The 16,876-nt window shown below is 43.5% G+C and overlaps 1 protein-coding gene across 1 annotated transcript in view; it reads left to right on the top strand.

Annotated features, from left to right (window-relative positions):
* The window catches only part of LOC115478365 (vomeronasal type-2 receptor 1-like), a 60,346-nt gene that overhangs the window by 32,809 nt on the left and 10,661 nt on the right, over window positions 1-16,876 (top strand). The window contains exons 6-7 of the mRNA XM_030215665.1: window positions 3,333-4,181; window positions 10,084-10,305. Of these exons, the coding sequence (XP_030071525.1) occupies window positions 3,333-4,181; window positions 10,084-10,305 (1,071 nt within the window). The remainder of the gene's footprint in view (window positions 1-3,332; window positions 4,182-10,083; window positions 10,306-16,876) is intronic.

The following is a 16,876-nucleotide window of genomic DNA, read 5'->3' on the forward strand; positions in this document are numbered from 1 at the left end:
GGGGCTGAAATTGTTTTTAAAAAGTTATGTGGGTCCCGACCCGATATTCAACTGCGGCCTGCATAACTCTCTTATGCAGACCCTGGCTGAATATCGGCCAGGCCCATATAATCTACGGCACCCAGCGCACCCACATTTACCCCCCCAATATTCAGTGCCAGTGTTGGTTGATTATCAGGGGAAGGTGTGTAAATCAAAAAGGTTTTTCTTTTTTAATTGAACATTAAGGGTTCCTATTTTGAAAATTATTTTTGTAATCTCTATTTTTATTGAGATGTTACATGGACAATTCATCATAGTATTAACCCAAAAACATCATAGCAAAATAGATACAGGGAACTAAAGTATCCAAAAATAATGATGAGAATAACAGTGAATATTGCTTGTATCAACCATGAAAATTGTGTAACACAGGTATGCATATAATAATGGCCACAGGATCATACATATTACCATTGGGTCAGACCCAAAGTCCATCTAACCTGGCATCCTGCTTCTAACAGTGGCCAAGCCAGATCACAAACACCTGGCAGAATCCCAAGTAGGAAAAGTAGATTGCATGCTTCCCACCACCAGGGACAAAGGAAGTTACTTACCTGTAATGGGAGTTCTCTGTGGCAATTATGCTAGTATTCTATAAATGAATCTGAGCACCAACATTTGTGGATGCTTGGAATGCCCTCCCGCGGGAGGTGGTGGAAATGAAAACGGTAACGGAATTCAAACATGCGTGGGATAAATATAAAGGAATCCTGTGCAGAAGGAATGGATCCTCAGGAGCTTAGTCGAAATTGAGGCGGGAGGCAGGACTGGTGCTTGGGAGGCGGGGATAGTGCTGGGCAGACTTATATGGTCTGTGCCAGAGCCGGTGGTGGGAGGCGGGACAGGTGGCTGGGAGGTGGGAATAGTGCTGGGCAGACTTATACGGTCTGTGCCAGAACCGGTGGTGGGAGGCGGGGCTGGTGGTTGGGAGGTCGGGATAGTGCTGGGCAGACTTATACGGTCTGTGCCAGAGCCGGTGGTGGGAGGCGAGGCTGGTGGTTGGGAGGCGGGGATAGTGCTGGGCAGACTTATATGGTCTGTGCCAGAGCCGGTGGTGGGAGGAAGGACTGGTGGCTGGGAGGTGGGAATAGTGCTGGGCAGACTTATACGGTCTGTGCCAGAACCGGTGGTGGGAGGCGGGGCTGGTGGTTGGGAGGTCGGGATAGTGCTGGGCAGACTTATACGGTCTGTGCCAGAGCCGGTGGTGGGAGGCGGGACTGGTGGTTGGGAGGCGGGGATAGTGCTGGGCAGACTTATACGGTCTGTGCCAGAGCCGGTGATGGGAGGCAAGGCTGGTGGTTGGGAGGCGGGGATAGTGCTGGGCAGACTTATATGGTCTGTGCCCTGAAGAGGACAGGTACAAATCAAAGTAGGGTATACACAAAAAGTAGCACATATGAGTTTATCTTGTTGGGCAGACTGGATGGACCGTGCAGGTCTTTTTCTGCCGTCATCTACTATGTTACTATGGTTTTTTTTTTTTTTTACAGAGCAGGCTTCTAATGCATTCCCTGTTAAAGAACTGCCCCCCTTTGTGCCTATGAAATAAAAAAACAAACAAACAAACAATAATCTCAGAATTATTTCACCCAATTTGTGCATATGAAGAAAAAAAAAAGAATTATTTTCCCAAAGATGATTTGTCACAGTTGAGAATTCACGGTGTTTATAAGGCTATTATATTTTTGTGATAGAGAAGATTTCCTTTAAGATTACTTTAAGAAGAGGATTTTGGATGTGTTTAAGATTGCTGATTAAAAGTTAAGCCTTTTCTGCAGAATCCTTTTTTGATGTTTAGCAACAGAAGTCTTTCTCCTCCGCTTCATAATTCTACTTATTTTACGAGAACTATCTGTTGCAGTGCTGGGTTTTTCAGCATTTATATCAGACGATTCAAACATGTGCACATATTTTTACCTAGAAAAACCTGCACCAGAAATAGCAGGTTTTAAGAGTGCATCCACAATTTTCCTGGAATAATTTTCAAAGCGAAACTATGGCACTTATTTTTGAAGCAGATGGCTCTCTCAAAATGGGCAAAAAAAAAAATCTATCTGCTGAAAAGGTCCGAATCACGATTTATAAAAGGCAGAATATGGATGTTTTACACTGCAGTTCATCCAAATAGTAAGGGGCATGTTGAAGGCATGTTTTGGGTGTGACTAGGGCAGGCCCAAAAGTAGGATGCCTTTCAGCGATAATGAAACAGGAAGAAATGTCCATCAAAGAAGGACATTTTATTTAGACCTGTTTCAATCACGTTCAGGGTATAAAAGGTGCCCTGATCGAGCAGCTGGCCACTGGAGGGATGAAGGCATGACCCCTCCATCTCCCTGTGGTTACTGACCCCCTTCCCACCCACCCCTAAGAAGTGAAAGTGACAGTGGATGCCAAGCTTCAAGTATTATGGCCATTCCTAATAGAGCAGCAAGCAAGGGTAAGGAGTAGCCTAGTGGTCAGTGCAGTACACTTTGAACAATGGAACGCAGGGGTAACTCCCACTTTAACTCTTTCATTACTGTAGAAATATGTGAGCCCTTCTGGAACATAGAAACGTCTACTGTACTTGAATTTATAAGACACCTGCAAGCATGATGGTCATCGTAGTGGTGTACTTTTAGGTACAGTAGGTTTTTGTCTGTTCCTGGATGGCTCACAATAACATATAAAGGAATTAAGGTGTGATTTGTACCTGGGCCCTGTTGTTTAAAGTCTACTGCACTGACCACTAGGATGCCCTTCTGCTCTGCAGGAATGTTTGTGCAGCCATTTTTGTACAAATGATGCCAGACAGATGTTTTCGTGCATGCTTTTTTGGTGTTCATAATTTGGACATTTCATATTTTGGAAAATGGCTATTCATTTTGGATGATTTCAGCACAAGAGCATCCTTCGCACATATTTTTGAACAGAGAATCCCAACACTTTTAGCGTTCAGGAATCTCTGTGAGATGGACCTTCTTTTTTTTTAAATGCCCCTCCATGTGTGTGCCTTCACTTTGAAAATTTGACAAAAGTATGCATGTATTTTTTCACTGATGAATTACAAATCCTCACTCCAAAATGTTTGCAGTAGTGTACAAATTGTTCCAAATTTATCAGTGACAAGCTGGAGCAGTTTCTCTACTGGATTAAACATTTGATAAATAATATACTGTCCAGTCTACTCTTCCAAATGGAGACAGATTGCATACTATTTCATATCTTGTTTACTGCTACAGCAGACATGTGCTCCTAAGCAAAGTTCCTGGTTGTAACTCTCTGGTTTAATTTGATATACTGTTTTACAGATGGGTTATGCCTCTTCTTGCTCAGTTCTTAGTGACAAATTCCAGTTCCCATCATTTCATCGGACAATACCGAACGATGAGCACCAGTCTCGCGGTATGGCACAAATGGTCATTTTCTTTGGGTGGACATGGGTTGGAGCTATCGCAGCTGATGATGACTATGGGAAATATGGAATAAAAAGTTTTAAGGAAGAAGTTGAGAAAAAGGGTGTGTGTGTAGCTTTCTCTGAAATCCTTCCAAGGCTATACAACAAAGACGGAGTACAAAAAATTATAGACACTTTACAGAAGTACACAGGAAAAGTCATTATCGTATTTTCATCTGACATTGATTTAGTTCCATTAATGGAAGCAGTTGCACAAAGCAACATAACTGATAAAACCTGGATTGCAAGTGAGGCCTGGATCACATCTGACAAGATCGCCAAACCAGAGTACTTCAGTCACCTTGGTGGAACCATAGGCTTTGGAATTCGAAAAGCTTCGATCCCCAATTTTGAAAAATTTCTCTATGAGCTACATCCTGAAAATGGTGAAGATGAACTGGTTTATGAATTTTGGGAGAATGCTTTTAATTGTACATGGCATTCAAAGAGAGCATGGATATATACAGACAACAGCACAATCCCAACACATATTTCCGATAAACCTTGCACAGGAAATGAGAAACTGCAAGATATTAATAACACGTATACTGATGTTTCAGAGCTTCGAATAACATACAGTGTTTACAAGGCTGTGTACACTGTAGCTCATGCCCTTCATGATTTAGATGGTTGTGTACCAGGAAGTGGACCATTCATCCCACACAGCATGTGTGCTAATATTCTTGATTTTGAGCCCTGGCAAGTATGTACTAAATATATTTTGTTACGTTACTGAACATAATTATAAATTGTCAGGTACAAAAGAAAATTATTAGAACTCCTATCTATCTATCTATCTATCTATCTATCTATCTATCTATCTATCTATCTATCTATCTATCTATCTATCTATCTATCTATCTATCTATCTATCTATCTAGATATAGGCATATATACATATACACACACACACACACACATAAAAAGGCAGTCATTAATATGGTGAATTTAAGTATAGCCTCAAAGCAATAAAAGAATTCACCTTATTGTTTTCTACTTATGTACATATCTGCTTCAATGGACAATGGTATTCTAGTAACAAATTGCATAGCTTACTGACTGGACAGAGCAGTAATTGTAATGAAAGCATTAACTTAAGCTAAACTTATATCCCCTGACATTTAAGCACCATGGTCAGCATTGACTTCAAATGCTGACCATGGCATTTAAAGTTATACCTGCATATTCAGTGACAGCTGGTACCCAGATACTGGCATTGAATATTTGGGCTTAAGCTACCTACTGGAACCTACCATGTGACTTCTGTACATTGTTTTGATTTGGCTTTCAAGAACAGCAGTATATCAAATTCCTTAATAAACAATAAGCAATACCTGGGTATGGCCAACATTTAGTGCTGGTACTTGGATTAAGTTTCGACTCCATCCCTGGACCTCCCTGACACTAACTGGATAGTACTGGGGTAACCATTAGTCATTTTCAGTGTCTTTATGCAAATAATGCTGTTGAAAATCAGTGGTTGGCTCCAGTGAGCTGCACTTATCCAGTCAGGACCCACTTCTGCTCATATAAGTGCACTGAATAGAATTTATTTATTGCATTTGTATCCCACCTTATCCCACCTATTTGAAGGCTCAAAGTGGCTTACATAGTTTTGTTACACACAGTTAATCCTGGATGTCAGGAACAATTATTTTTGTGCAGAGATTAATTAAGGGAAGAAGTAGAGAGAAGAAGGAAGGAATTTAATAGGTATATTAGACGATGGGTTTTCAGAGGTGGATTAGTATGGTTCTGGGTTTTCATTGTAGGCTTTGTTGAAGAAATATGTCTTGAGGGATTTGCGAAAGATAGTTATTTTGTTGATTGTTTTCAGGTCTCTAGGTAGTGCGTTCCATAACTTCGTGCTCATGTAGGAGAAGGTGGTATCATGTATCATCTTGTATTTTAGTCCTTTGCAGTTGGGGAAGTGCAGGTCAAGAAATTTGCGGGATGATTTTGAGGCGTTTCTGGGAGGTAGGTCCACAAGGTTTAACATGTAGATTGGGGCGTCTGTGTGAATGATTTTGTGTACCATTGTGCAGATCTTGAATGTAATATGTTCCTTAAATAGGAGCCAGTGGAATTTCTCTCTTAAGGGTTTTGCACTTTCATATTTGGTTTTTCCAAATATGAGTCTGGCCGCAGTATTCTGGGCAGTTTGGACTTTTTGATGTAATAATCAGTACATCAATTATTTGACACAGTTTAGTCTGTGAAATTAAACTCTGAGGTGAAGTAGGGTCTGGTATTATGACAGTATTTTATTTACTTATTTGGATTTTGCTCACACCTTTTTCAATGGTAGCTCAAGGTGAGTTACATTTAGAAACAGTGAGTAATTTCCCTGCCCCGGAGGGTTCACAATCTAAGTTTGTACCTGAGGCAATGGAGGGTTAAGTGGCTTACCCAAGCTCACAAGGAGCAGCAGTGGGATTTGAAAAGGGCACCCTTGGATATCGAGCCCAGTGCTCTAACGCCTTGATTTGGGCAGATCTTGTGATTCTTCTCTGCTTTCATTGTCTCTCTTTGTATGTTTCTTATTTGAGATATAAAATAAAAACAGATGAATTAGTATTGGCTGGAAATGCATGTGCAGAAACATCAGTTATCCAAACTTCTACTATGTTATGGTCTTGATAGCTCACCTCTCATTTCATTCAGATCCATATCTATTGCACAAGTGTAACCTGTTTGGAAGATAGACATGGGCTCTACATGATATGAAGAAAGAGTACTTAGACAGTACCACAGCTGAAGCCTTCAAGTATTTGATAAATGTTCAACTTTTAAGCTCAATAAAACACAATTTAGCATTGTGGTACTATAATGAAGATGTTAACCCTTGGATTCTATAAAGGTTGCTCAAATGTGGTTAGGCATCCAACCTAATTGATGAGCCAATTAACATCAATAATTGGGCACTAACAATCAATTATTGATGTTAATTAGCACCACTTAGAGTCTGCGTGGGTATCTGGATGCGCATTATTCTGTTATGCTGTATATAGGAGGGGCTGAGCACTGATTTTTTTCCAGTGCCTATTTTTCGTTGCTCCTTACTGAATTTGGCCCTAAGAAGGTAATATTTTAACAGGGCGCCAAGATTTAGAGGCCATTTAAGTACCATTTTATAAAGATACATAGATGTCTTAAGGGAGAAGTTATCAATGTTGGCTAACATTAAGACAGGTTATTTTACCACAAGTTGTGTTATTTAAGCACAGGGTCTAATCGCATAAAATGGGACCCTGTGCTGTAAAAGCATGACTTCTGGTGAAATAACCCATCTTAACGGTAGCCCGTGTTGCCAACTCCCTCCCCCCCCCCCCCCCCCGGTATATCGTCATAAAATACTGTTATGTTACATCATGCCTTGTATTCCGCCACTACCTACTTAGTTCAGGGTGGATTACATCTAAAAAGAAGCCAAACCCAATACGTCTGGGAATTATAATGCCGAAAGAGATCATTTAAAAAAAACTATATAAAATTCACTCGGTATAGAAACGCATATAATCAACTTAATCAGAATCTAAAAATCTGAGACCATTTCTGTGAAAAAACTCAAATATCTTCAAGTTTTTCCTAAAAAAACAAATAATGTTAACAGGATCATGGGAATAAAGATAAAGAATTCCAAATAGTAGCCAGAAGAATGTCTAACTAATCTTAGTTTAATAGTAGTTGGAAACCGCAGAAGAAATTGATTCCAAGTGTTATATTTAGAAACAGCTCCTTGTAGCAGCACAGCTAAGTCCGTCATATAAGAGGAAGTATCACCAGATAAAATTTTGAAAACCATTATACTCACCTTGAAATAAATATGAGCCATAATCTGCAACCAGTGTAGCTTTAGATAATCTCTCCTAACTGAATCATGTCTTGACAGACCAAACATCAGCCTAATGGCTATATTTTGCATGATTTTTAAACAATCAATTAAAACCTTAGAACATCCAGTCAAGAGAAGGTTGCAGTAGTCAAACTTAGATGGTACAAGTGATTGGACAAACAATCTAAAGGTACCTATTGAAAAAAGTTTTGATAGCCCTAATTTTCCTAAGGGCAAAATATGTTTTCTTCATTACCAAAGATACATGCTGTTGCATTGTTAGTAAGTTGTCCAATTCTACACCTAATATTTTCGAACGCAAATCTAAAGAAAATGAGTTCCCATCAATCATAAATTGCGACATAGTTTTCTCCTTGTTTAATTTAAGACAATAGGTGGAAATCCAGGAATCTAATTGTTTCATGGACATCTGGATGTGGGACAAAGTTTCCGCCCAAGATGAATGACATGACAAGAATATAGTGATATCGTCTACATAAATAAAGTGCATAAACTTACATTGATCTAATAACATACCTAATAATCTCATAAGTAGGTTAAAAAGCACTGGGGAGAAAGGAGGACCCTGTGGAACTCCACTCGATGCCCTCCATATATCAGTTAATAACCATATAGCTACGATTCATTAAAAAGCCCTAAAACTGATTTAGTGTTTTATCATGGAAAACACATTGATAGCATCTTGAGGCATCACCTCTTTACTCTATAAATCTAATGTGTCAGATCAAATGCCAGTTGAGTCTGTACCTATCTCCTTCATTATTGTGTATGGTTGTTCTAACACATTGATAGAACATGTTAATCATGATCTTCCAATCCACTAGGTCAAAGGCACTGGAGATGCCAAATTGTAAAATGATGACACATTGACAGGGCCACCGAGAGACTGAGCCAGGCCTGGGGCAGGGCCGCCGCTGCCCCCCGCTACTACTACAAATACCTTGGCTGGTGGGGATCTCGAGGCCCCACCAGCAGAAGAAGTCTTCCTCCGGCCTGCTCTTCATTCCGCCACAATTGCCTGCCCTGCCTCTGCAGCTGCTTTTTCTCTCATGTCGTGCATGCTCGGTTTCAAAACTGAGCATGCACAGCCTGAGGGGAAAAGCAACTGCTTGGCAGGCAATGCGGCAGAGTAGAGAGCAGCGCTGGAGGAAGATTGCTTCTGCTGGTGGGGCCTGGGGGGAACCTCCGCCAGCCAAACCAGAGGCTTTGGCCCGAAGCCCTGCTGTGTCTGCACCTCTCCAGCCTCCAAGGGGGCCCAGCACTGGACTTTTCTTCAGGAGCAGGAGAGAGAGGCCCTGGGGCTGGCACCAGGCCCCCCCTTGGAGGCTAGGTCTGGGGAAATTTGCCCCCTCTGCCCTCCCCCTCGGTGGCCCTGCACATTGACCCCTACTCAGCAGTCTTTTCCCTTGGGCTATCAAAGAGCCAATCACCGTTTCTGTGCAATGATTTATTCAGAAACCAGACTGGGTGGCATAAAGAAGATCAAGATGGGTCAGGTAGTTAACCAATTGTTCTTTCACATAACCCTCCGTCATTTTAACAACGAAGGGAATGGAATCTACTGGACGATAATTGCTAACCTCTGAAAGACTAGCGCTTAGATTTTTGGGAATTGGGGTAAGGCTATTATCCCTTCCAAAGGAAGGAAAAATGCCTCCCTCCAAATGAAAACTCAACCAATCCCTAAGTTCAAAAATTTAGAAGAGAGGTGTTTAAGCAAATACAGAGGACAACTGCCAAAACTGTAAAAAAAGATTTGGCATATTTTAAGAGTAATTGCATAGTATAGATTTAATTTTTTCAAAATTTGACTTAGTAATCTGTCAGCTGGTATGCCTATAGCTAAAGTATTTTCATATAAAAACTGTTTGGAGAAAGTTGTTTTCTAATAGACAAAATCTTACTCTCAGAGTATTTTACCCTAAACCTAGAGCTGATGGAGAGGCAGAATTAGCATTATTCACAACAGAGTTCAAGTCGGTTAAATCCTCTAAGAATAAGTGTAGGTGGCAGAAATCATGCCTTGAATGCAGATGTGAACATTTACAGCTGCTCTTTGAGCAGGTACAAATGTTCCCGTGCAAAGATTGCAAGTATACACATTGCTTATAGGATTTTATGCCCAATGCACATGCTTATGAACTCTGTCAGCACTTTGCCCAGACCACACTCCCAGCTATGCCTCCTGGTAAAGTACTACTACTACTAATAGCATTTATATAGCGCTACCAGATGCACGCAGCGCTGAACATTTGACATAGAGAGACAGTCCCTGCTCAAAGAGCTTACAATCTAGGTAAAGCAGACAGACAAGACATTACGGGCAAGGGACTTACAGGGTAAAGAGGAACAGGGGAGGAGGAGGGCAAATGAGTAGCGGCTTGGAGCCAAAGGCAGTAGTGAAAAGGTAAGCTTTCAGCATAGATTTAAAAACAGGTAGAGATGGAGCTAGACATATGGATTCGGGAAGACGGTTTCTGGCATAAGGTGCCGCAAGATAAAAGGAACGAAGTCTGGAGTTAGCGGTGGAGGAGAAAGGGGACAACAAGAGAGTACACAGCTTCTTGGCAAGGAATGTACATTTTCAGCACTTTGTATTTGATAAATGGCCTTTTATGTACACATGTAGCCATAGGAGCCAACTTTTCAAAATTGCTAAGCCTAGTGGAAATAACAGTTCCTTGGCCACATACGAGGAATGTTCTCAATATTCTAATTGACATAATTTTTCTTTTGTGTTGCTTTTTAGTTAATGTATTACCTGAAGCATGTTAAGTTTACAACTTTTGCTAATGAAAGTATGACTTTTGATGAACAAGGAGATGTACCTGGATATTATGATATATTAAACTGGCAATTTTATGATGGAAAAATCAATTATGTGAAGATCGGACAATATGTTGCCTTAGCAAATAACTATGATTTGACAATAAAGAATAGCTCCATAGTTTGGAACACTGACACAGGAAAGGTTAGTGAAATTTTCTTTATGTGTTTTTAATTTAGATTTAGCTCATGCCTTCTCAACTGAGTTACATTCAGTATTTTCTTAAAGGTGTATGGTTTTGGAGGGCTTACTAAGTTTGTATATAAGGCAATACAGGGTTAAGTGACTTGTCCACACTCAGAAGAAGTGGCAATGGGATCTGAACCTTGGCTTCTATGGTTCTGAGTCTGCTGCACTAACCATTGGTCTACTCCTCCACTCTGCTGGTAGCTCATGGTATTCAGCTGTAGTCAATTAATTTAGTCTTCTAACTTCCAAAGTTAGGCTCCTGAAACCTCTTGGCCTAATAAAAACATAAGAAAAATCATGCTGAGTCAGACAAGATCCATTGAACCCAGCATCCTGTATCTGAGAGTGGCCAGTCCTGGTTGCAAGTACCTAGAAGATCCCCAAAAGTTGATTTCCCATTGTTAATTTCCAGGGATGAACAGCGGTTTTCCAAAGTCTATGTTGGTCATTGGTTTCTCATTTTTGAAAGGTTTTGAAAGGTTAAACAACCATTCCCTATTTAATCATTCCACCCTACTCATTATTTTATGAACTTCTATCATATTCCCTCTGCCACCTTTCCTCCAAGCTGAAATGCTCTGTCCTGAGATGCCTTGAACCTTTCTTCATAATGGACATGTTGCTTCCTCTTTATCATTTTTGTTGTTCTTCTCTGCGTCTTTTTTTGTTGCACTATATCTTTTTTGAGATGGGGTATCCAGAACTGCATGCAGTACTTCAGGTGCAGATGTACAAGGTAGAGAACTGCACGGGAACGGGGTTAATGGGAATACCGTAGGAGTGCTGTGGGGATCCCCTCCAGGTCTACGGGACTCCCGCAGGGATGGAGGCAGGTCTTGCAAGGTTCCCACAGAAGTGTAGTGCCATGCCAGCCTACCTATGTTTTCCTTGTGCCATGACACTTACAATAGCATTAAAAAAATTTAATGTATATGGTTGATAGAATTGAAATCCCCATAAGCACCGAGAGGGGAAATTATCAACATGAACCATTGTTAAGTTGAGTTATTTTACCAGAAGTTGGGTTATTTTAGTACAGGGGATGGGTGAGGATGGAGGAGGTTACTTGCGGGGATGGGCGGGATTACTTGCGGGGATGGAGGAGATTCCAGTGGGGACGGGTGGGGATGGGTTAGATTCCAATGGGGGTAGGTGAAATTTCTCTCCCCATGCAATTCTCTAGTACAAGGGGCCTATACAGAGGCATAGTGCTATTCTCAATTTTGTTCTCCATCCCTTCTTGGATAATCCCTAACATTCTAGTTGCTTTTTTCATTAGTTAACATGCACTGAGCTGAAAATGTCAAAGTATTATTCACAACAACTGCAAGATCTTTTTGCATGGGTGGTGACTTCTAACTCAGAACCCAGCATCCTCTTTTTTTTTTCCTATGTGCAATATTTTTCTTGTGTCCGACTTAAATTTTATCTGCTAATTTAGATGTCTAGTTCTACTCTCACACGATCCTTCTGCAAATCTTCACAATCCTCAACTATTTTAGCAACTTTGAATAATGTTTTATCTACTGATGTACAAGGGACCTATGCAAAGGCATAATGAATTCCTCAGTTTCGTTCTCCATCACCTTTTGGATAATCTCTTGTTGGGCAGACTATGGTGATTATTTTAGAAGCTCTATTCTTGATTTGGACATCTGAAAACTGGCATTTAGATGTCCGTATTGCATGGATGTCCAAATCTCAATTATATAAAGCCAGGATATAGATGTCTAACACTGCAGTACATCCATTTGGCAAGGGGGAGTGGGATGGGCGTGTTTTTTGTGAGACTAGAGAGGGGTCAAAATATGGACGTCCAACTCTGATCACAGAAAGAAAAGGGATGTCCATGTCTAAAAAGATGGATTTTTAAATTTAGACCTGGTACATGGCAGGTTCAAGTTACAGAACGGTGCTTTGATCAAACAGTTCTCCATTAGAGGGATTAAGACACGTCACCCCCTTATTCCTCCCCTTATTGTCCCCTTACTGCCTCTTCACGGGAACGTCCTCGGAGATGGGTGCCCTTAGAAATGGGCGTCCCTGTTCGAAAATGCCCCTCCATGAGTCCAAAACTTACCCGTCCAACAACGTTAATATCTGACAGGTTCAAGCCAGTTTAATGAGCAGGGAATCTAGTGATGAATGCACAAAGGGGCTATGCGGGCTTTTTACCAAGCTCAGCAGCAGACAACGGGAACCCGATGCTAATGAGCAGTTTGACATTCAAATGTGCATTCCGAGGCATGCATAGCCAATTACGAATGATGCACAGAAAGGACCGCCCACCCTTAGTGACAGAAAATTTACGGGATGTCTGGAGCAGCCGTAGTGGGGAGGCAGAGAAGGCTGAGCTGGGCCAGAGCCCCTGATATGACGAACATCCTGCTGCAGCCTGTGCAGCAGAAGAAGCCATCGGACAGCAAGCATTGGAGGCAAGCATTTTCTGCTCTCCTGATCTTACAAACCCTTCCCCTATCAGCCTCAGAGAAATCACAGCACTCCACCCAGCACATCTTGCTGATCTGTCACAATAGACAGATGACCATGGCAATTATTGCTCCCTTTCCAGCTGGGACTGTCTGCTTCAATCATGGGGAGCGAAAAGCTATAACCAACTGAACAAACAATATGCCAGTTTCGAGCCTGCCCCTCCTCACAAGCGGATCACGGAACCATTGCAAAGACAGTTCCATGTTGTCCACCCTCCTACTGAATGATGCCATGCCATCATACATTTTTCCAAAGCATTTTACCCTTGCTGCACAAGGCTTCTTTCAATACCCCTCTTCGCCAAGCACCATGTCTCACAGCTGTCACAAACCAAAACAAAATGCATGCAGGGGCCGAGCTTAATAATTCTCTGGCCAACCAGTGAGCACCTTTCATTGTTGGGGGTGGGTTTAGCAACTGTGGACAACCAAGAAGCACCTGTTGGCAATAGGGACGGGATTTTTAACAACTATTGGAGCCACATTTAGGGCACGCGCATAGCAGCCACGCTTACTGATTGGCTGCTATGTGCATGTCCTGGCCTTTCCATACCTGAGCTGCATGGTAAAAGTCTATGCAACTCATTTGCATGCAATTTAGTTTAAGCATCGCTAGCTATTTTCCCCACTGCAATTTTTACCATGGTGGAAATAGTGAAAGGTGCTTTCTGGGGACATTTATACATAGGGACCTGTGGTGGTTATTTTGGTACTTTTATTCTTGTTCTAGACATTGGAAAACTGGCATTTAGACAGTGGCGTTCTGGAGCCGGCTCGCACCGGCTCGCAAGAGCCGGTTGTTAAATTATTTACCGACTTGCGAGCCGGTTGTTCCTGAGAGTGAGCCAGCTCTCCTTCCTTCCTTCCTTCCTCCCTCCCTCCTACAGGGTCCGGTGGCCCCTCACCTCCCTTGTCCAGCGAATTCTTCAGGGCAGGCAGTCTTGCCTGCCCGCTGCCAGCGCTGACCCTCCCCGCTGCCGGATCGCTCTTTAAAAATGGCCACCGAGAGTTCCAGCAGAGGCTCGCGAGACTTCTGCTGAAGTCTTGGAGGCCGCCCTTGTAAGTCTCAGCGGGCATTTTGAATAGCGATCCGGCAGCAGGGGAGAGTCAGCACCGGCAGTGGGCAGGCAAGACTGCCTGCCCCAAAGAATTCGCTGAACAACCTCGGTGGCTGGAGGGGGTGGCAGGGGAGAGAAGGGAGTCGCTGGACATGGGTGGCTGGAGGAGGGGCAGGGGAGAGAAGACAGTCGCTGACATGGGTGGCTGGAGCGGGGGCAGGGGAGAGAAGACAATCGTTGGCATGGGTGGCTGGAGGGGGGGGCAGGGGAGAGGACAATCGCTGGCACGGGTGGCTGGAGGAGGGTCAGGGGAGAGAGGACAATCGCTGGGTATGGGTGGCTGGAGGAGGGTCAGGGGAGAGAGGACAATCGCTGGGTATGGGTGGCTGGAGGGGGCAGGGGAGAGAGTCCAATCGCTGGCATGGGTGGCTGGAGGGGGGCAGGGGAGAGGACAATCGCTGGCATGGGTGGCTGGAGGAGGGTCAGGGGAGAGAGGACAATCGCTGGGTATGGGTGGCTGGAGGGGGGGAAGGGGAGAAAGGACAATCGCTGGGTATGGGTGGCTGGAGGGGGCAGGGGAGAGAAGACAATCGCTGGGTATGGGTGGCTGGAGGGGGGGAAGGGGAGAAAGGACAATCGCTGGGTATGGGTGGCTGGAGGAGGCAGGGGAAAGGGAACAATCGCTGGGTATGGGTGGCTGGAGGGGGGCAGGGGAGAGAGGACAATCGCTGGCATGGGTGGCTGGAGGAGGGTCAGGGGAGAGAGGACAATCGCTGGGTATGGGTGGCTGGAGGGGGAGCAGGGGAGAGGACAATCGCTGGCATGGGTGGCTGGAGGAGGGTCAGGGGAGAGAGGACAATCGCTGGGTATGGGTGGCTGGAGGGGGGCAGGGGAGAGAAGACAATCGCTGGGTATGGATGGCTGGAGGGGGGCAGGGGAGCAAAGAGAATCGCTGGGTATGGGTGGCTGGAGGGGAGGGGAGGGCAGGGGGAGAGGAGGGTTGCTGGACATGGGTAGATGGAGGGGAGGGCAGGGGGAGAGGAGGGTTGCTGGACATGGGTAGATAGAGGGGAGGGCAGGGGGAGAGGAGGGTTGCTGGACATGGGTAGATGGAGGGGAGGGCAGGGGGGAGAGGAGGGTTGCTGGACATGGGTGGATGGAAGAGAGGGAAGGGAGAGAAGAAACGTTGGACATGGATGGAGGGGAGGGAAGAGTGGAAGGAGATGAGATGAGGGAAAAGGAAGAGAGGAGAAAAACTGCACATGGATGAAGAAAATAGGCAGAAGCTGGATCCACTGGACAGTCAAGTCTGCGGAGGACCCAGCTTTTACTTACGGATGTAGGACAAGAAATGAAGAAGAAAGGCGGAGAGTAAAGAAATAAATGGAAAGGAAGCCCTGTAAACGGAGTTAAGAGGACAGATAGCAGCAGAATCGGATACTGGGCCAGCATGATCAGAAAAACAAAGTCACCAGACAACAAAGGTAGAAAAAAAATCATTTTATTTTCATTATAGTGTTTGGAATATGTCCACTTTGAGAATCAGGTGCTCAGCGTGAAAAGTTTATATTTATTTACTTATTTATGGCATTTTATCCCACATTAAACATGAATTAGATTGGAACCTGGGATCATTTAATTTTTTTTCCTGGAGTAATGCATTGCCCCCCCCCCCCCCCACCAGGCTCTCTCCACGGCTATAGCTAGCTCTGCAATTTGGGAGGGGCGTACGGGTGGATGGGAGGGGGGCGCATAGGTGGACCGGGGAGAGAGCCTGTTGTTAAACATTTACCAGCACACCACTGCATTTAGATATCTGTATTGCATGAACATCCAAAACTCAATTATATAAAGCCAGGATATGGACCCAAACCGTGAGCTAAAAATATTTAAAAATTTTCTGCAGAGAAAGGCGTGTCTGGGGGGGTGGAGGATGAGCGTTTCTGTGATAATCAGAGCTGCTACGTTACCATGTGCTATTTGATTAGTGCAGGATTACCATATGAGCCTTTATCTCCTACAAAATGGGTGTTGGTAAGTGCTCACATGCTAATTTTTTAAATGGCCATGTGCTATTGGCCATTTTTGCTGTGTTAGGCACATGTAAGTGCTTAATGCAGCTGAGAAAAAGAATCCAAATTTGTTAGCCTTCCTAATTTCTGTTAGCATTTCACCAACTATCTCTTCATCCTGTCCATGTATACGGTAGTACAACCCCACCAGTATATTCCTTCCCACCACACTTTGAATGTCTATTCATAAAGATTCCTTCAAAAATAGAAAGGATATTCCACAAAAAAAATTAACACCAACTAACTATCCCCCTGTTTATAAAGCCAGCCATGCAGCATTGCCAACACAGCCCATTTAAAGTGAATGGGTTTTGTCAGCATTACTGCATCGGCAGCCGCTAGCATGTCTTCATAAACGAGGGGTATATTTGTGGGTTAAAACACTCAGTGCTTCAAAAATACAATATATATATATATATATATATATATATATATATATATATATATATATATATATATGGAGGAAAAGACTTAATCGGTCTGCGGTACTTAAAGATTCCTTATAAACGTAGCACCTCGCAGATGACATTGGCCAAAAACCTCCAAAATTTAACAATGAAACTTATTTGTGCAAATTCTTAAGATTTCAATTTTTTAACATTTTTAATTATTCTGTTTTATATTCTGTCATTTTATATTAAAAAAGCATAGTTTTTCAATAAATCCCAATGGGGTCCCATTTCACCCAAGCAGTGGCATACCAAGGGGGGGGCGGTGGGGCGACCCGCCCCGGGTGCACGCCGCTGGGGGGTGCCGCGGTGCGCGCCTGCTCCGAGTTCGCTAAACTCCGTCGCTCGTTTGCTGCAGCTCCCTCTGCTCCGGAACAAGTTACTTCCTGTTCCGGGGCAGAGGGAGCTACAGCGAAGCGAAGTTTAGCGAACTCGGAGCAGGCGCGCGCCGCGGC

Source organism: Microcaecilia unicolor, chromosome 10, assembly GCF_901765095.1.
Source record: "Microcaecilia unicolor chromosome 10, aMicUni1.1, whole genome shotgun sequence".
Lineage (NCBI taxonomy): Eukaryota > Metazoa > Chordata > Amphibia > Gymnophiona > Siphonopidae > Microcaecilia > Microcaecilia unicolor.